Below are 22,740 nucleotides of genomic sequence, written 5' to 3' on the forward strand. Positions count from 1 at the left end.
AGTCTAAAAATGTTTACAATCTTCAGAACTGAATGAAAATGAAAGTACAATATATAAAAATAAAAATTAAAATCCAACATCAGCACTAAAGCAATGATGGCAGAGAAACACAATCTGATTGTAGTAAAGAGGACAGTACTCACATTGATAATCTAAGTTCCTACCTCAAGAAACAAGAAAAAAAATTGCAAAGAAAAATCTAAAACAAGAAGAAAGAACGAAATGATAATATAAGAAGAGAAATGAATAAAACTGAAAGCAGGAAATCAATAGAGAAAATAGATGAAACCAAAGCTGCTTTTTGGCCCATAAAATAGAGACCAGGAGACTTGACGGAAAAAGGCCCATAAATGGAAACGTAAATATCTTTTTCAGATTCAAAATGTAGACAGTGTGTAATCAATGTCTTATGTGCGTGTGTCATTGTGTGTGTACGTCTGTATGTAAAACCCAGAAAAAAGGATTTGGTCAACTTCTAGAAAAATGGTAGCTCTGAATTGGGAAAGTATTAATTGGAAGACAATCTGTAAATTATTAACTGCTTTCTTTGCATTTACCATATATGTACATTCAGATATGATTTTATGATTGATTAACATCTGTAATTCCCACCAGAGGCAACCATTGTTACTTTTTGCTTGCCATTATATTATGTCCATTCCCAGGACAGTGCCCGATACAATGGTGGCACCTAATAAATACTTGTTAAATAAATAAAAATATTGAAGTAATTTACCAAAATAAAAATAACAGCAATAGCTAGTGTAGAGTGGTTTCTGCTTCGTAGGTGTCATGATTTCTACACATCGATTGATGAAATTTTTATGACAGCCAGGTAGGTGTGGTGCCACAGTCTAGTTCAGAGTGGATTCTGATCAGAAGTGGGAGTCAGGGCTCAAAGCCGTAAATGATGGAGGAAAATGTATGCCAACAACAGGAATCCTCAGAGACTGAGGGGAATAATGCCACCTACTGGATGCCTTCTTTAGAATCTCAAATGAGATGGTACTTTTGCTGATACTTCGATTATTTCAATTTTGTTTATGTGAGTGTTGAACTTCAGAAGAATTTTAACTTTCATGCATGTAAACCAGTAAATCTTTTCTTCTGCAGCCTCTGGTGTAGAATATACTCTGGAAGTCCTTCCCCATACCAGAGCAGATGGTTCACTAATATATTTTTCTATTATTTTTTACAAATTTAAAATATAACCTTTACTCTATAGTCAATTTATTGTTTTATTGTATAAGCATGTAGAGGTTTAACTTTTGCCTGTAAACTGTTAAACAAGAATGTCAATCTCATTTATTTACTAAGTAATTGGCCCTCTCACACCCCTATCGATTTGAAAGAATATTTTTATCTTGAATTACTGTTGATACATGGTATCTATTTTGGTTTTTTTATCTTGTTCGATTGCTCTTGATCTTTCTAATCCAAAAATATATTAGTTATTTTGCTTGTAATATTTGATGTGTACATATTAAAATTCTCTTCATTTTTCATTTAAATAATGTTATTTTGGAAATTTTTCATCAAGTTCTAAAATATCATTTGAATTGCTTTACATTTGTAAGTTAATTTTGAGGAGAATTGATAACTTTAATAAAGAGAGATGTATATTATAGGGTTCAGATTGACTTTTAATATCTATATTTAATAAATAATGTAAAATAATGCAATTAATAGAAGGCATTAAATTCACTCTTCATTTTTATATTCATCTAAAACATCCACATCTAGAATAGTATATTTTTACCAGAATTAATGAGCTGTTGGGATGTCAGAAAACTAAGATGGAACAAATATAAAATGTTAATGTCCTGTCAATGACTGGTTAAAGGGCCAGATGCCATGGGTAATTTAATTGTGCTTATCACCCAGCAGCAATCTCGTGAATGTCATGACATGTGAAAGCACCTGCCTAGGCCAATAAATCAAGTGATAACACTTAACTTGAGATGCTAGAATTAAATGTTACCTTGAATGATCATCCACACCACTCAATGTAAATTAGGGTAATTCTGAATAAGGACTATCTTCTGCTTGTTCTTCCATTAAGAAACTAATACTGCTATCGCTAATAGTGATACCAGCCAGCATTTCTGTAGAGCTTAAAATATGCTAAGAACTTCAGTTACCTCAACTCAATCATTGAAATTACTCCAGGAGGCAAATATTATCATTATGCCCGTTTTACAGTTAGAAAACTCAACCACCGACAGGTTAACTAACTTGCCCAAATCACACAGCTGGTAAACACAGCTGGTTGCATGAGATTTAAGCTCATGTAGTCTGGCTCCAGAATCCATGTTCTTCATTCTGAAGATTTTCTGGTACCCAAGACACTTTGAACTGATGCTAAACTCCTAGCAGTAGTTGTGTTTCTGAGATGCTCCTCATAGGATTAGCTGAGTCCTCAATTGCAGGGCATCACCGGTAAGCTTCTAGCCCTTGTGGTCCTGTCTTCCTGCTTTCCTCATTTTCTGACATTTGTGCCTCTCAAAAGCACTCCCCTATATACTTTCGGCACCCAGCTAGCCATCGCTATTTCCAGGAAACCCAAATTAAGACATTAAATATACTTGCATCCTCTAGACACACTCTACTTGTTCCCTTTCCTCCATTTATTTCTAATTTACGTCACAAAGCCTATCTTTGATACTACTCTGCCACTCTGAGCTCAAACTTTTAAAGTGACTCTTCATAGCAAATATTGTCCAAAATGTTGGGACTTACATTGTAAAGGATACACTATGGACCCAACTAGCTTTCCAAGTTTAAACCTGGTTCTTCCATATGCAAACTTCTTTTCCTGACAAAGTAAATCATTGATTGCTACGTTAATACATCCAGAAATATATTTACTAGGCGATGGAAATACCAAGGACAGAACAGAACCAATGGTAATACTGCACTAAGTTTTAGTATTCTCCTTGTTGGCAGATAAGATAGCACTAGGGACTACAGTGAGTGTAAAGCTGGTGGCAGATGCAGAAGAAATACCTCTAGCTTTGAGGGCTGGGGGGATGCAGGGGGAGTGAGTCAGAAAAGTATTTAAACATTCTAATTGTGCCTTCCATGGCTTTGCACCAAACTCACAGTCACTACTTAGTATACATTATGTAGTTTTTTCCTTCTTGAATTATATCCATATGTGAAAGCCCAATTATGCTAAAATGTTTCTTTGTTTTGATTACTTTGATTGTCTGCTACAGAGAATAAAAGAAAAACATAAATTCAGATCTATTGATGTTCTGACATAAAAAAGCTTTTATTTTTACCATAAAAATTACAAAATGACCAGGGGGAAAAAGACATGATAAAAGAGATAATGTAAGGAGGCCAGGAACCCCATTTAAGATCATAATGATTAGTAAATTATTTCTGATGTCACATAATATTCTTCCTTTGGGACACTTATCAGATTCTCTTTCAAAAGTATTTATTCTTGTTACTTGTACTATGACCCTACTAATATTTTTCTCAATCCATTAAATACTTTGCACGTAAAGAAAATTCTTTGGTGTATTTTGGAAAGGCACACTTAGTGTTCATCATTTTCTATTCTCAACCAGTGACCTCATGAACTTCTTTTTGACACTAAGTCAGCTTTGTAGCATCTCTTCCATTTATATTCTAAACGCATTGCCCTTCGAAACTCCTTACTCCTAAGAACCACAAACTATTCAGTGGAATATGTTTGATTTCCAGTAATATTGAATCGTTTCCATTCATATTGTTCCCTTTGTTATCAATGTGATTTCAACAAATGAATACTATAGATAATTTCTATTTTCATCGAGCTTTAAGGAGGTTATTCAAAAGCAGAGGTGACCTGTTTAGGGCTGCACTCAAAAAAATTATGGGCTATTCTAAATGATCAGTTGATTATAAGTGAGACAACAGAAATCAGGAGCTGATTTTTGAAGGGAAGCTGATTAGTTTCATTAAATTAAAAAAGAAAAAATCCCTACAAATTGGAATGCCAGTATTGAAAAGAAAATTTTCTGTCACTACCTTTAAAACTAAAAGTGGAGGCAGATATAGATTATTTGTGATCTTCTTGAATGTATCCAGTGCTAAATTTATGTTGCGTTTGAGATCAGCATCGTCGTTGGTTAGACATAGCAAAAAAATAATTGTTGGTTTCTTGTCTTGATGAAAAAGAGAGGGAAAGTAGCAGGAGAGAATTTGGGAGTTATCCACATACTTTTGATATGTTAAAGAAGCATATCAAGCAACTTCAGCTTAGTCAGCTAAAGGATACGGATAACATAGAAACAGATGGTGCTGGCTTTAGTGATGGTGATGCCAGCTGTATATTATTTGCAAATAATTTTATGGATCTTCAGACTGAAAATGAAATGAGACTAATTAAAACTCACTTTCAATCAATAAGGAGAGCTCAGTTATTTCAACAAATTTAATAAGGATTGTGGGAGCAAATGACCATTTATTACACGTTTTCTGATACCTGAGACAGGAATGTTAGCTATGTCCCAGAGACTTTCTCAAAAGTTTCCTAAAGTAATTTAACAGGATCTGTGTGATCTTGTTGACTTTATAGAAAACAGGCAAACTTCCCCAGAGTGGCTGTTATCATTTTGCCTTCCCAGCAGCAGCGGTGCATGAGAGTTCCAGTAGCCCTACATCCATTATGGCACTTGGCATTGTCAGTATCTTTTATTTTAGTAATTGTGATTATTATAGTTTGTGATTTCTCAGAGCTGTTAATGTGAAAATATGTATGATTAGTATCTTACTGTATAATATGGAAGGCTGTATTCCCCAGATATAATTAGCCACAATTCTCCAATGTGTTTTAGGTTGCTGATAAATTTACTGATTCAGTTAAAAGTAGTTCACAAATTGGATGAGGAATGAACCTGCAGGTGAGGAGAACGAGATCTAATCATCTCCTCATCAATCATGAGGACTCAAGAAGACAGAGGTATGGGGAAAAAGAGCTTTTTCTTTTAGAACTATACCCCTCTTCCCCCCCGCCAAAAAAAAAACCCTGTATGACTGGTCTGTGAATTATTTTCAGTAATCTTTGTAGCATGATAAAGAATGACAAGAGCAATGTAAGATTAGAAAGGAGAGATTTTGGGGCTGGCCGCTCCGCTGCAGGCGGCCCAGTGTTTGTTAGTTCGAGTCCTGGGCGCGGACATGGCACTGCTCGTCAGACCACGCTGAGGCAGCGTCCCACATGCCACAACTAGAAGAACCCACAACGAAGAATACACAACTATGTACCGGGGGGCTTTGGGGAGAAAAATGAAAAAATAAAATCTTTAAAAAAAAAAAAAAGAAAGGAGAGATTTTTTCCTGAATATGGTGACATGAGAGAAGATGGGTTCAAAAAATTATGAGTTATTAACATGCTTTAATTCCTTGGGGAGGGGATAAAGGAGGATGGAATATTAAATATACATTGGACGGATGTTTTTGTGAGCATTTAGGAAACAAAAGAGCAGACGTGAGCTCAGAATGGAAGACCAAACTGAATCAGTACACGAGGGGAACGGATAGGATTAGATATGCCTGTTTTCAGACAAATGTCTGACAATATATCTAAAGATAACGTGGAGAAAAGGTTGCAAGTGAATTCAGAGTTGATTAAATACTTTAACGAAGGAATGTAGATGAAGGGATTGATAGCATCTTAAATGTAGTCTTAAGAGATTTTGGAAATACTGTTTCCTCAAAATGAGAAGTATATTGTCAGGGGTCCAATAAATACTTGGAAACGAGAATTGTTCTGGTTTAGTTTTCCCTCTTTCTATACTCAATTTTCTATTCCCACCATGCTTTACTTTTTTGAGGTACACGTTATCTGACTTGGAATTTCTTCAAAACTACACATAAGAATAGACGCATAATCCAAAGGGAAACTTAAGAGAAAAAAGTTAATGTAGTTAACACACCTAGATCATCATTAGGTAATGGCCTCCCTTATCATCCCCCTCTATTCCATGACCAGGCAATTAGTATTGTTCTTTAGGAGTCTGGGATTGATGGCGACCTCATCTAGGGCCCCTAATATCGAGGTAAACGATCTTCTGTGTACCCATGGACTCCTAAATTTTATTTAGCTTCCTACCACCAGATGTTTTTGGATAATTAGTCCCATAACCTTACATTTGTGAACAGTATGCCCCATTAACCAAATCTCCAAAGACAAGTTTCTTATTAAGGCCAACACAAAATTGCATGTTCAATAAGTCAATTATATATGAAACTCAAATACACCTGCAATTCTGAGGTCCCACAAATGGAGCCTCATTAAAAACAAAGCTCGGTTCAGTGTATACTATCAATAATGTCAGATAAGTTTTATAGCTATAATGCTAATTAAATATTTAAAACATGAAGTCAGAAATCACTCTTTTGCTATTTTGTTTACTTTTTCTACTTTATCCTTAAATGAGCTGTTTAATATATCATTTTTGTTTCATTGCAATCTTCTTAATATTAAAATTGAAATACTGAGCTATAGTCATAGCATATTTTGAATAACTTTTTGTAATTATAGAATTAATAACATGGTTATTCATCTCTTTAGTGCTTTCCTCAGTATTGCAAGGTTAAAAATACTTGTTTTTGCATTGTTTATTGAAAAAATCTATATTATCTTCTTGTATCATCAATTAAAGTGAAGGACTGGCCTAGGTAGTGCTAAGATGGAGCAGTAAGCCATTTTTACAATATATCTTGGTAGAATCACCATTTCTCTGTCTATCCTATCATCCTCATTCCTGAATACTCAAGACAAGATTTATTTCTTTATCAGTTAAAAGACATTATTACCAAAGACCATGTTTGGAAATCTATTTTGCCTGGAAGGGGAGAAAGTTGAAAGACGTTTTCCTATCAGTCAAAGTATTAGTATCTACTGACAATTTTAGCAGATTAGCTACCCATGGTCTCGAGAAGTAGAGGCCTACACTTTGTAGTGATGGTCTTTAGGACCACAACACAGAGCACTGTTAAGTGGAGCCAGCCTTGTACAACTGGAATGATTGATCTTAAACTAGGGGATGGAGCATCTAGGAAGAGAAGGAGGACAGAGGCCAGCAAAAGTTAGAAACGACTAGCCAATCTATCTATTTCAGAATTTGGTCTAGATCCTCCAGGAAGAAAAATGCTTAGTATTCCTTGATTCTGCTCTCCTAACTCTACAAATACTGGAGAATTTAATTAAATATTTGAGACAATGCATTTTTCTGTTTTTAAGGTAATAACAAACAGCAACTTATGCCAAAAAGGTAGGGCAACGATTCGGGATGTTAAAACAATGATATAAACTACTCCCATGATATAACTTTTCAAAACATACACATTATTGTCTTTCCTTCACACATTATAGTTCTTGTTACATCTGAGTTACACCAATTTAGGGTCCTAATTTTTAAGAATGCCATTCTTCTCCTAATATCACAGGCATCTGCTTCAATGTACTATTTTCCCAAACTCATTAGTTAATATTAGACTAAGTGATATTTTTGAATTAATATTAATTAATTAATATTAACAACGAACTCTTAAAAATCAACAGTGCATTTAATTATCTAAAATGTATGTGTAATGTTAAACCTAACTATTTTTTTGATCTATTTTCCATAATTTCCACAGCCTATTTTACATAAAATATTCATTCTTATTAAGTTGTCTCAGACTATTGCAGCATTCTCTAAGTTAAAAAAGTAAGTCAATGACAAAAAACATAAATTTGGTACGTGAGAATAATCTGTAACCTTCTACTTTTTATATGTCCTACACCATCTGCAGTCAATTAAGCGATTCCCAGGTGTTCACAGTAATTGCTTTAACGGAAGATTACATGTCACTTTAGGGGTCTTTAAATATTTATTATAAAACCCTCATCTACATTTTTCTCTATTCATTCAGGGACAAAACATGCTGATGTTTAGTGTTGACAAAAATAAGCTGATTGGACTTGAATTATTTTGTAGATTAAATTTCAATAAAAAACTTTTTATAAGCCAAAATTTGATGAAAGAATAAAAATGATGCTGATTTAGTTGTGCTTATTTACATTCTTCATTTTAGATGAAAAAGATATACTTATAATATGTGGTTAGATGTCAGAAAATCAAATTAGAGTCATTTTTTCAGGACTACTGAATATGGGGAATTTAATGGACCAGAGGATTCATCAACTAATTTCCTCCTTTGAAGGTGGAAAATAGTTTTTTACTTGTAGACTTCGAACAGGAAAGGACCATGGAGACAATCTAGAATAATACTCATTTCACAGATAAGGAAAGTAAAACCCAGAGGCCTGGTCAATTGTATAGTATTATGTGCACGTAGAGCTAATAAAAATTACAACTACTAACGTATGCATATATATATATATGTAAAATGCATACTATGCTCCAGAAAGTGTTCCAAACACATCACGATATTCACTTCTCTAATTCTCACATCTTCTGTATGAGATGAATACTCATATTGTCCCCACAGAAGCCTGGAGGGGATGCCCAGAGTAACTTGCATAAGATCACAGAGCTGGGAAGTGATAGATCCGGGATTTAGCTGGCTCCAGAATCAGTGCTAATCACTATTAAAATATAATTCCCTCCTAAAACTAGTTTCTTTGGAAATTATGATTTCTAGATGAACATACTCTTCTATAACATTTTGGTATATTATATAAATCGTATTATCATCCTCATAATGTTATTAGTAAAAATCCATATATTCCTCTATTTTTAAAATCATTTTCATTAAATATATGCCCTGATTTTTTTCTATAACATCTTTTAAATTGCACTTCTTTTTATTTTTTTAATTTTTTATTACTTATTTATTTGGTGAGGAAATTCTCCCTGAGCTAACATCCACTGCCAATCCCCCTTGGTTTTTTTTGCTTGAGGAAGATTAGCCTTGAGCTAACATCGGCACCCGTCTTCCTCTATTTTGTATGTGGGATGCCTCCACAGCAAGGTTGATGAGTAATGTAGGTCCACACCCAGATCAGAACCCACAAACCCAGGCCACAGAAGTGGAGTGGGTGGAACTAACCGCTCAGACACAGGGCCAGCCCCTATAACGTCTTTAAATAATTAGTTATAATCAAAGTGCCTTTCCAGCAAGCATGTTTTGTGTATGATACTGTGAAATCTTTGGATACATGGATCAACTGAAATTTGTGGAACATTAAAAAAAATACTCAGTGTTTTAAACAATAAGGATTATTGTATATTAAATTCTTAATAGTTACAGAGTTTCCCTTAAAATTATATAATTTCACTCTCTGCTTGCATTACTGAGGTTTTATTTTGCCATGGTAGGTGACTAGTAAAGATTTTTGGAAAAGTTTCCAGACTCAAATTATCTTGTAGCATATCACATGAAATAAAACACTGACGTCTCACTCGATCCTCCTGGTGCAATAGTAGACTCAGAAATGCTTCTTTGAGGTTGTACTGGCTTTCCTTCCCAGTACTTTCCTTCTACCAAGTCTGTGGGGAAGCCTGTGTGTATGTACGTGGGCGTCTGTCTGTCTGTCTGTCTTGAATGTTGAAGGATGCACTGAAATGGGCAGAAGAGCTTCAACAGAGTTTAGAGTCTTAAGGTCTTCAGTTTTCACTAAAGGATGTCAGTTTTATCATCAGTTCACTTTATTCCGGAAATGAAAAGATCCAGCAACAATCACTAACTTTTGGGGTTCTCACTTCATCTGACCAATGACAAACCCAACTGAAAGTATTATCATTTAAGGAATACTTAAAAGACACACATAGCATTTCTTGCAGATAAATCTAGATTTTTATCCCTGAATTAAGTTGAACCAGTAAATGTGTTATATTTCTTGCCCTCTACAATTATTTTATCGAACTGCATTTTGCTGTCGCGCTCTCAGCATTTTTTACAGCTCTATGCTATAGTATTAGCACTCCCAAGTCTCCCTTTTTTTTTTCTTTTTGAGAAAGATAAGCCCTGAGCTAACAGCTGTCAATCCTTCTCTTTTTGTTGAGGAAGACTAGCCCTGAGCTAACATCCTTGCCCATCTTCTCCTACTTTATATGTGGGACGCCTGCCACAGCATGGCTTGGTGAGGGGTGCCATGTCCACACCCGGGACCCGAACTGGCGAACCCCAGGCTGCCAAAGCAGAAAGTGCAAATTTAACCACTGCGCCACTGTGCCGACCCCCCATTTCTCCTTTTGATTTAGAGTTGCTAACAGTAGTATACATTAGATCATCCAGTTTCCTTTCTGTTATACGATGTGTGCATTTGTTCAACATATATTAGAGAAGCACTTTGGTTTTCCATAAGAAGCTCATGTTTTCTCCTTAATTATAGTGGGATTGTCGTTAGTCACACTTCCTTTTGCACCTTTACTACCAGGAAGGTCAATGTAGTTTAACTAATCATTCTATAGGATACAAATAGCTTTCTTATGGATAAACAGTGTACTAATTCTAATGTAACTTTGTAGGTTTGTATATTTTTATCTATATCCTTATAAACATGCTGTATTTTAAAAATGATTGTTTCAGCCTATGAACTTTATTATTTGTGTATATTGACTCAAAATGATAAGAAAAGATATCAAAGAAAAATATTTTCCTTCCAGAATCCTAATGTGTTAGTTTTCTTGTTAAGCGCATCTTCTCTAGTCACAAATAAAACAAATTTGATTTTTAAGTATGTAGCTGATTGACAGCCCCTGGAAAAGTCAAAGAACCAGTACTGACACTTCTCTTCTGGCACATCTGCTGCTCGTCACTTCCACTCCCTGCCTGGCGTCCTCATAATCCCCCTGGGGAATGAAGGCAAGCACCCAGACCTCAAAAGAAACCGGAGAGTCAGCTCTGCTGCAGAAGATGTCTATAACTGTTTTCATTTTTGTGGTGTTTAAGCCTCAAAACATGAAATAGGAAAAGAAAACTAGCACTAAATGTGAATATCACTTTGTTTGATTTCTTGCAAATGACATTCTTTCTTATTACCACATAGTCAGACTTAAAGCAGCTGTGACTTTAAGTATTGAAGAATTACCGAAGAAAGACAGAAAAAGGAGGAATTATAGATTGTAATTAAGGTTTTCATATAGTTTGGTTATGGCACTGATTTTTGATAAATGGAAATGAGAATATCAAAGATGAGTAAATGATTCTGACAATAATAGCTAGCAGTTCCTAGGAGTTAATTCATTCTCCTAAGTTTATTGAGCATTAAATAAAGAAAATTATGATAAAATATGAGATCCGATTTGAAGCATAAGATCGTAGTTTTAAGCACATTTTAAAATTAAACTTTCAGAACAATGACGTTCCAATCATTTAATACTCAGTCTTAATGTTTTACTGGGATAGTGATACAGACATAGCATTGTGGCACTTACGTTTCCAGAACAGGACCACACAGCAGTCATTCTGGGTGTCTCAAAAGTCACTGTTTGTGACTGAAATTTACATAAGAGAGGCTACTGAAAAAAAAAAACTAAAAACAAAACTAGCTCTACTCATTAATATCATTCCCTGTTCAATTTTTCGGTTTATTCTCCTTTTACTTTTATTCTCCAGCTGTAGACTGATGACAAAAGGCATATGAGAGGGGAAAAAAATCTTATCAAATTTTAGTACTGCTTTATCACTGATAAACAGTACTTTCTAATGTAATGTAAGAAAAAGCAACATATAATTTAATACCTTAATCAAGTTGGCTAAGAGTTATTGAAGAGAAATCATTTTGCTAATATCAACATTTATATTTTTTAAACTGCTTATAAAAGTAGTTTAAATTTTTCCCATTATAGACCAATGCAATGTTCTTGGTAAATAAAAGATAACTAATCATCCCCATGATATTGTAGGAAAGGTCTTTACATTTTTAGCAAATCCAATTACAACCACATTAATTATTACTATTATCAGTATTATGAACAAAGTTTATATCAAAACATGACAATATTTCATCTGCACTGCCCTAAAGAAATGATTTTTATTCTATATATCACATTTTAGCAGTTTCCTAAGTGAATACAATAAGCTTCACAAAAAATGGTGCATAATTCATAGCTTTTATCTATATTATTTGATGGAAATGTCTTGAAAAATATAAAGTATCGTGCTATCAACACATAAAAACATATAACACCTAAAATTGCACACTATTTTGTCACATATAAAAAAGAAATATCTTGCTAACATAGTAATTACAGATGGAAAAAGAGAAATTTTGAACTAGAGAGTGATTTTGAGACTTGTTTAAGAAGGTTCTTGCTGTTTGCTCAAGGAGCCTAAAGGCTCGGGATGCTGTAGTTTAACCCCTTCCCAAAAACAATCTGGTTCCTCTCTTTCAGCTTTATTCTAAGAAGAGAAATTTGTAGGAAGATATCTTGAGTTCATTAATGTCCTTTTACATATTGAAGGTCATGAAAAATTACAGTCAGGGTTCATGGGAGGTACCTAGAACTTTATAAACACACAAAAAATATTTGTCAAGTTGATTATTTTTACCCAAAGTCTAAAAATGTTTAGATTTAGTTTTGATTATGTGTGAGCTGGCATATGTATAAAGTATTTTATTTGCACTTCTAGGGTTCAAAATAATCTGGTTTCATCTTCTTAGAGGGAGTCTAGATTAAAGTGAACACACCAGGTCTGCCCAGGCCTTGGACTACATACAGCCCTGGTAACAGAATCAGTAAGAATCTAAGCTTGTAAACAAAAGTAGACGGGCAGGGTACAAGGGAAATGAATATTTGCTTTGCTGAACTATGTTATATATAATTTTGGAAAAAATGGTACAGGTAGCTACTTATAAGAGAGATTTTCTTTTGCCATATATAATGGGAATAAAATGTGGGAAAATATTCAGTCTGTCACATTGGTAGAATTGACTATACTTTTCGAATAGTAATGGATAGATTTAGGATAGAAATTACAATTGTTTTACTTATAAAATGAAGAATAAGTGAGCTTTTCATAAATATTATTACCTTTTTGTGCTAGTATATTTTTAAATACTGCAAAATAGTATCATGCTATATTACAATCAAGACCACACCCCTAGCGCTGGCCCCATGGCCGAGTGGTTAAGTTTGTAAGCTCTGCTTCGTGGCCTGGGGTTCACTGGTTCAGATCCTGGGCACAGACCTACACACTGCTCATCCAGCCATGCTGTGGCAGCATCCCACATAGAAGAACCAGAATGACTGACAACTAGGGCATACAACTATGTATGGGGGCTTTGGGGAGAAAAACAAAAAAGGAAGATTGGTAACAGATGTTAACACAGGGCCAACCTTCGCTTCCAAAAAAAAAAAAAAAGACCACACCCCCTAAACAAAAACTGAAAAAAAGAAAAAGAAGAAACAGGAAAACAGGGTTAGAACAGTTACTTTACGTCAATACATTAAAATTAAAATCCTTAAAAATGAATGCTGATTGAATAGATTGCTTGAATTCACCTTATCTCTTAGAATTCTACCTAAAGATAATTTTATCCTGACCTGATTCAAAAATTTTCCACACATCAGATACACTTTTTGTGATGTTTTTTGTAGTATATCTCTGCAATAGTATCGTAATCCAACATACATTTCTCAACTACTGTCACAACGGATGGAAAATCATCATGAGATCTCTCACATAACAGCAATGTATTTGTAACTTAAGTGGTATCAAAAATTACAATCACCATCATCAAAATAATAACAGATTCAAAATATAATTACCTACCCTTTGCAGACACTGATGCTGCCCCAATTCTTATAATTCATACTAAGTGTCCTTACCTCTAATTTAGATATGAGAAATTGAGACTCCAAGAGAGAAATTATTTTTCAGAGTCCCATATGATTTGACTCCAAATTTGAATACATTATTCCCTCCCCACTCCCCTTCATCTATTTCTTCCTTTGTTCTCTGTATGTTTATGGAAAAATACAAAGCAATGAAAAGATGGAGGTCACCCACAGTCACCCAGAGGACCAGGAAGCCTCACTAGAATGAGTGTACTTCCATCCACAGAAATACGCTGCTGTATCATTAACTTATTGATTTGTTTCATTTAAAACTAAGCTTAACCTTTTTCCCCTATCCCTTACCCTTTCTCTTTCTCTTTCTTCTCTCTTGTTAAGAAAACCACATGCCCAAAATGGTGTCACTCACGCCAACACCTATGATACCAAACCTAGATTTAACACCTGGTCTAATTGCAATTTCAACCTCTTCCAGAAATGAAATCTTAATTGACTAGTTGGGGATTTTCTGGTCAAGCATCAGTAAGGTAATGTGTCACACCTGGGCCCTCTCCATCCCTCAGAAGATAAAGATCCCAGCCATTCCCTTCTTCCCCAAGAGGAGGTGGCCTGGCCTAAAAATAGTCCTGTCTTTTTTCTGCTAATAACCCCCCTGCCCCACCTTCCTGCCTATAAAACCTCTCATTTTGTACAGTTCCTTGGAGCACAGATATTCTACTTACTAGATGGGATGTTGTCTGATTCATGGATTCATGAATCACTAAATAAAGCCAATTAGATTTACAAATTTACTAGGTTGAAATTTTCTTTAACACTCTCTTTTTTCTCAATTGGCAAATATTAACACTACATTAAAATCAGTTTGGAACAGTGGGTGAAAACACAGGTACAATACTATTGTTCTTTATATTTCCTACAGGAAACTGTGCAGCAAAACGGAAATGGTATTTGACTACACACCATATAATCAAACAGCTGCTTTGCTTTACAGGCAGTAGTTAGCAGCTATTGTATTTGACAGTGGACATTGATATACAGTTTTTGTGTGTTTAATTTACATTTTAGCATTTCCACTAAGAACCTCTTTTTTTTCTTTTAATCAAGAACAGAATGCAAAGGAAAGTTCTATCTAGCTAAAGAGTTCTCAACATTAAAAAAATTATGATATGGAAAATCTGCCCAGTTTAGGCCTTTTTCTGCAGTTCCAACATAACAGTAGTGAATTAGTGTGATCATTTAAATTGAGTGCCTGAAACTAGTAAACAGTTAGCCATTGATGATTAAATAGCTAGTAACTAAAGTTTTCTTTTCCTTTCTGCAATTACTGATTATAGCTTTTGATTATTTACCCACCCATTGTTAACTGCGCTGCTTAGGCAATATGCTATCTGACTCCCACTAGGGTCCTATAGATAACAGTTCCCTGGATCCTTAGTCACCGTGGTAATAGGTGTTTGAGCTGTTTTTCAGGAATTAGAACCCCTTGTCCACTTCAGTCCAGATGAGACCAACAACTCATCAACTGGGCCCATGCAGATTTCTGATAAGTGACCCTTTGACGTCAAGATTCTAAAAACTCCACCCTCAGATCATGCTAATGCCCCCAATTTGTGAACATGGGTCCTATGAAGAGACATGGAGTCTGACTACCCTTGTGCACATCATCAATTATCTCACCTCTTCTCACCTCCAATCATCTCTCTCCACATTTCAGACCACCTTGGCCCCATCCCATAAATATCCCTGAGTCCCTATTTTCAGGGAGGAGGATTTGAGACTCATTCTCCCCTTTCCTCACTTGGCAGCTTTGTGATTAAACTTTCTCTCTGCTGCAATCTTGTCATCTTGGTGTTTGGCTTTCTGGGCAATGGGCAAAAATGAACCTTGTTTGGTAACAATCTAAGTTTCACTTTTGGCATCTGTAGGGGGGCAGAATTTGCTATTCCAAAATGTGTTTCCTTGGCTTGATTATTTTTAAGAACCAAAGACTCAGGAAGAAACCTGACCTTCTCCCTAACTGCCTAAAAGAAGTTTAGATAGAAGGTCTGTTCCAGGAAGCAGTTATCACCATGGATAACTCTAGTATAATATGAACTGGGTGTGGCAAACAGAGAGGAACCTAGCAAGGCCCATTTGATCAAAGTCCTCTCCATGTCCCATTCTCTTAGCAAGGTGTGGAAAACATTTGTTTACCAAACATTAGTTTTTTCATCTCAATGTGAATTGCCTTCCTCCTCTTTGAAGTACCAAACCATTCCCCACCAATATCCTCTTTTGTCTTTAGCTGAAGATGGTATTTAAGGTGGTGGCTTCTGCCATTTTGGCAAGTTGCTCAGCTTTCCTGGGTATCTTCCATGTCTACATGTTATTAAACTTGTTTGATTTTTCTCCTATTATTCTGTCTTATGTTAAGTTAATTCTTAGACAAACCAGAAGAAGCATAGAAGGGTATAGGAATATTTCTTCCTCCCTTACACGTCATTAAAGTGAAGAGTATATCAAAAAGTGTTTTGTATACTTACAAAGGAAGTGGAGAGAATCAAGTTCATGTTTATAAATCTCACATTTCAAATGTCATTTTCTTGTGTAATTTAATTAGAAATACTGAAAACATGCATTTGCATTAAAATAATGATTAATTGCTCATTAAGATAAGGGTAACTCAGTCTTCAAAATTGTATATGCTTTCATATACATATATAAAATACACACATGCACACACACACAGATTATCAGTAAGTATTAGGTAATTTTCACACAGAAAAATACAGCAGTCTAAAAAGTTTTAGCAATTCCAGACAAATCAAATATTTGTATTATTTTACATAATTACAACTGACTTTTAATTTGCCTTTCTTCTTATAAAAATTGAGTCAAATAATAACACTATGCCATATGAGTCTCTAAATTAAAATCTTCTGACAAGATGAGAAAACATTAATATATTTTATCATTAATTTCTATTTATAACTTCAAACTAGGAACTTTAAAATATAGATAATTTGAACATCAAATTTATACATAATTGATAAATGTTAAGATTTAGTGTATTCAACTATGTCATTTCTAACTTATATAGCAGATAATAATATTTATTGGAAAAATAGCTGCCTAAAACAAAAAATACATAGACCACATGATGTTATATCTCACGTTTTTTTAAGCCTGTTTACTATAATTTAACACATACAAGAGAGATATTTGTTAGGAAAATGGTACATTTTATTAATTAAGAGTACTAATGACAAAATACATGTAATTCAGTCTCATAGCACACTGACAAGAGTAATAAGTACCAAATAGAGGAAACCATAAGTAGCCTTACAACAAATCAAATGATGTGCAAGATAATTGGGCCATAATGGGATGTCTAGTTACATATTAGATAAATAACATACTTTGCTTTTCCCAATTTTCAACAACCACAGAGTTTTAAATGGAGTAAGATAGTAGCAGCAATCTTTACCCCAAAGCACTCACCTACTGTCAGCTGTCCAGTTAACTGCCCCATGTGATTTCTTGCATTCACTGTTACATTCCTGTCAGATTGTAAGACCAGTGGACTATCCTGGGAAACATGTATAAGATAAAGAAATCAAATAAAAAATAGAAATATAGTCAAAACAATATATAAAATTATACTGCATTTGTTTGGGTATTATCAAAATTCTATTTATTTATTTTAGATGAGGCAGGTATTTTAACATCCTAAACACTGGTTGAACAACATAAAAACATATGGGTGCCTCATAATAAATACTTGACAGAATAGGAAAGTTTCCAGTTTGGTAAAGGGGCATTTACTATAGGATGCAAGCATTTCCAAGTCTACTGATTCTTGTACATCACAGGTATAGTATCCTCTCTCACCTTCCCTCAAAATGGCATATATGTCTGCCTTTAGAGATAGTTTAGGTCCTAACCAAATAAGGAAGTCCTTTCTAAGCTAAACTTAACCTTCAGATCTCGGCTTACATGTTATCTCCTCAAAATTGTTTTCCCTGGTCACTGTAACTACAGACTCATTCAGTCCCCAAACTCCAATCTCCATTTATTTTGCGTAAAGCACTTATCACAAGACAGATTTATTTCACTCATGTATGTGTTTGTTTTTTTATTTGTTTCTTCACAAGAGGAAATACCCGTGGGACAGGGACCATGGCAGCCATGTGTACATAATTATATCCTCACTACTTAGCATACTGCTGAAGGAAAGCACTTGCTAAGTGTTTACTGAATGGATAAATAAACCTTCAAAATAAAATTGATGATTACCGTGTTCATCTACCTCATGTAGAAGTGATTTGTAAATCATGAAATGATTTAAATAGGGAGGTATAGAGAGTATAAGAATATAAGATGTTTGCCTGGAAATTCTGTTTTAGAATAAATTACCTTGGTTGAACGTTTACTCCTCTCAGTGGTTTAACATTTAACAGTAAAAAAAATCTATTGAAAGACAGTATTACTGCCTTAGGAACCAACATATTCGGCTTTGCCACCACCTGCCAAAGACAAGTAACTTACAGCTGGCTACATTCTCATTTTTATAGTCTAAAACTTATTAGAAGGGTGATCATTTACAAATTGTCCATTCATTCATTCAACAAACATTTACTGAGAGCTCACTATGTACAACATAGTGTTCCAGAGGCTTAGGACATTGCAGTGATCAAAACATAGAACAACACCTACCCTCATGGAGTTTGTCATCTAGATATTGAAATTCTATGAGAATCTTTCCCAATACTATCCTCACCATCTAGGTGGTATGTTACTTCTACGTCAATGTAAATGTACAAGTGCTTTCATATATAAGCCATGTAAAAACATTTTCAAGGCTAGGATTTGGAATTTGTGATGTGGATATACACATAAAGCCTTAATAGGCTTTTTCCAAAAGCTGGGTGTGCCCTTTCTGACTAGATGCAAAGCACTGAGCATAGATACACAGACAAACTCACACGCACACACACACACACACACACACACACACATTTCCTTTTAGAAGTGGGTTTTGCTATGTGTACACTAATACTTTATTTTTAAAAATAATTTTCCATATTTTGAAGAGTACATTTATTCTATAAAGTGAGACCTAGTTGTACAAAAACCACTGTCATTCATTTCATTCTCTGCCTTGTCTCTTATCACAACTCATTTCTTTGTACCCCAAATCAAGTGCTATTTCTGACATTTAAAAAAATAAATCTAGTCCTTTTCCATAGATATTTCTATACTGCAGACATTAATTTTTGAAATTATCTGAAGTATTTTAAATTAATTCCATCATTCCTTTCGAGTGATATGTTTAAATTCTGTTTACAATATAGATCGTGGACCAAGGAGTGTTTGTACACAGTTATATCCAGTAAGGATATTGCACACAGAGGATGGCTCATAAAATCACAAAAAAAAGATTCTATTTTATGTAGGCAAAAATGCATGGAACCCATGTATTTAAAAAAGGAGCTTTGAATTAAATAAAAATAATTTGAATGTAAGAAACAACAGAAGCCTATAAAGCAGCCAGCAGTTGAAAACACTGTAAAAATACATTAGTTGAGGGCTGGCCCCGTGACCGAGTGGTTAAGTTCGCGCGCTCCGATGCAGGCAGCCCAGTGTTTCATTGGTTCGAATCCTGGGCGCGGACATGGCTCTGCTCATCGGACCACGCTGAGGCGGCGTCCTACATGCCACAACTGGAAAGACCCACTACGAAGAATATACAACTATGTACCCGGGGGGCTTTGGGGAAAAAAAGGAAAAAAATAAAATCTTAAAAAAAAAATACATTAGTTGAATATTCATTCATGTTCTTTCAAGATTTTTATGGTATAACATATCTGATTGTTTATAATTTTAAGAAGTGACAACGCTATATGCTATCATTTGTATCACTAAACCTAAATTTCTGTAGCATAAGAAAAGCATAACCATTAGTGTATATAATTTAAGGACCATGTATGTATATTAAAAGAGTTACTGCTTTATTAAATATTTTAAGATGAGAGCAAAGTCAATTTAAAAAGACAATAAGAATTTCATCTGATTTAATAGAGAAATAGACTCAGGTTAGAATTGAAAGTTTAATTATGATGTCTTTGTTTACAACGTATCAATCCACTTTTCTCTTACTCTCACCATAGAAAACTCGTTGACGTTCTATCCCTGACATTCTTCCTTTTTCTTCACATGATTCCACTGTTTCCCCTCAGAATTAAATTTTATATTTATTTAGATTAAAATTTTGCTATAATAAAACAGCAGTCTTTTTACTGACTAAAACTTTAAACACATGCCTATCAGAGAAAATGAACAGTTGTCTACCTTGTATTCATGTGGACATCAATACATTATTATCCTATACTGATTTGTTATATATGTAATAAAATAATAGCAACTCTTTCAATCATCTAAAGAGTGTGCAATCCTAAGCAATTTACAAATATGATATCAAACACATTTTTAGGTGAAAATCAGTACCAAGAAAGAAATTGACATTTGAGAAGCTTTTATATCTTCTTTCTTGTGTCCATTTCTCCAAAAGTCTCCATGTAAGAAAATAACTTCCACTATTAAATCATTGCTTTCCACTCTCTTCTTTATATACCCTCTTCATGTTCCTTTATATTATATTCCTGTGTTCCAAAACCTTGAAAGCTAGTTTCTAATTTCAGATATTAAAATAGACATCGCAAGACTGTCTTATAGCTTATTCTTGCTAAGAACATAAAGGGAAGAAAATTTCTTGGTAGGATTATCTCACAGAGTAGGAATAAGATATATAAATTCTGCAAGGGTAAGTAAGTAGGTGGCATATTATTCTGCACAATGTTGTTACGTGGTGTGAAGTAGGCTCCTTCTCCTGGCAACCCTACGAATGAGTGATGTCCACAATGTCTTGTTCTCAACAGCCCTACTCAGCTCCTGTAGACTTATGCCTGTGGCTTACTTTAAGGAGTCAATCCATCTCATGTTTGGTCTTCCTCTTTTTCTGCTGCCTTCCACTTTTCCCAGCATTATTATCTTTTCCAAAGAATCTTGCCTTCCCATGATGGGCCCAAAGTAGGACAGCCTCAGTTTTATCATTTTGCCTCCAGCAATAGTTCGGGCTTAATTTGCTCTAGGACCCATTTGTTTGTCTTTCTTGCAGCCCGGGCTATCTGTAGAGCTCTCTTCCAGTACCGTATTTCAAATGAATCAATTTTCTTCCTGTCGGCCTTCTTTACTGTCCACCTTTGGCACCCATTCCTAATATTTGGGACTACGAGGTGTGGACAATCTTGGCCTCAGTCTCTAATGACACTTCCTTACACTCAGTGATGTTTTCTAGTTTTCACTGTTGCCCTTCCAAGTCTCAGTCTTCTCTGAACAATAAACTAATATAAATTTCTTTTGGAAGAAAGAAAAACTTCATCTTTGGATTCAAATATTTTCCCTCCAAAACCAAGACATCTCTCATAGAAGGCCTTTCACAGGTTTCTGGAGCTGATGGTCATCTTGGCTGTAACTCTAGGAAATAGATTTGCCTTCTTATGCAACTCCTGAGACAAAGTGGGTAGGAGATCCAGGGAGGAAAGGCAATAGTATCTATAAGTGGGCCTGAGAATGCCTGTGTATGATTCTTTCATGCACACAGTCTTTACACCCAGAGCCTAGTTGTAACCTTGTAATGGTTACAGAAAAATAATGCAATATGTTCTCATTTCCATGTTTTTGTGATAGGCTCTGCAAGTGACAAAGGGAAAAAGTGTTTTGTTCCCTTCTTATTTCTATTATGTTCACCCTTCCTTATTATAAATATTTACTGAGTACCTATGATGTGTTCTGCTCTTTGCTAGTCACTGGGTGTAAAATAGAAAGAAGGGAAACAAGCTTTCTGCTTTTATGGAGTTCATAATCTAGTAAGCTAGACAGACAATAAACCAGATAAAAACAAAACAAAACAAAACAAACAGAATATGACCAGTAACAAGCTGCTGTGATAGAGACTTCTCTAACACAGTGAGAGTTATACTGATGAGAAGACGCTGTGTGTGTTTGTATATAAGGTGTTGTATTTATCTAAGGCACTTCAGCTTCAGCTATTCATTCTCTCACACTTCACTATTGAGTTGTAGTAGAAAAAAGAGAAGGAGCGGCAGACAGCATTTACTGGCACTTAATCAATACCAGACACTGTTTTAAATACTTCACACGTATGCGCTCTGCTACTTACAAACTTAAAATAAAATCACCCATAAAAGAATCAAAGAAGTAAAATGGTTGTAAGACAGACAGTGGACTCATTGTTTGAGTTCAAATAGTGAGTCTGCCAAACTCTGGCTTCTGGACTTGGCAAGTCACTCAAGAACTCTGTACCATGATTTCTTCATCTGTAAATAAGGTAATAATAAAAAATCTATGGGCTGTTTGTAAGGAATTAATGAGACAATATCTGCAGAATGCTTAGATCAGTGCTTAGCCTTTGCCAGAGCACTATTAATGTTTGCTTTTTATTATTCATTCTTCACTGTAATTACAGTACTCTGATAACCATAGTACTGGCTATTACCATTCTTGTTTTACAGATGAAGAAACTTGGCAAAGAGAATGTAAGTCACTTGCTCTAATTTGCACAGCTAATGAATGACAGAGGGAGTATTTGAACCTGGCAATTTGGGTCTAGAATCTTCCCTGTTAACCACTGTGAGATACTGTCTCTCTGGTGGGTGTTTAAATTCTAGACTTTCTAGAATGTCAAATCAAAATCTGAAAATAAATTTAAAAATTAAATGAACAAAATATAATTTAAAATTCCTTTAAATATTCCAGTCTCTAAAAGAAATATCTGGTGCAAACACTGTCTTTGAATGTAAGATACGACCTCCACGTTGCTATCATCCAAGTATCAATAACATAGTCTGGTTAATTTTGTTTCATTCTATTTTCTCAAGTTCGGGAGAAAAAATGGATGCTCCTGAACTGCCCTCTCCACACATATTTTAGA

At 34.8% G+C, this 22,740-nt stretch overlaps 1 protein-coding gene across 1 annotated transcript in view; it reads right to left on the reverse strand.

Annotated features, from left to right (window-relative positions):
• Nucleotides 1-22,740, reverse strand: part of SGCZ (sarcoglycan zeta) — a 440,778-nt gene that overhangs the window by 90,899 nt on the left and 327,139 nt on the right. The window contains exon 3 of the mRNA XM_014847812.3: nt 17,229-17,316. Coding sequence (XP_014703298.1) covers nt 17,229-17,316 — 88 coding nt within the window. The remainder of the gene's footprint in view (nt 1-17,228; nt 17,317-22,740) is intronic.

The sequence above is a fragment of the Equus asinus genome, chromosome 27 (genome assembly GCF_041296235.1).
Source record: "Equus asinus isolate D_3611 breed Donkey chromosome 27, EquAss-T2T_v2, whole genome shotgun sequence".
Lineage (NCBI taxonomy): Eukaryota > Metazoa > Chordata > Mammalia > Perissodactyla > Equidae > Equus > Equus asinus.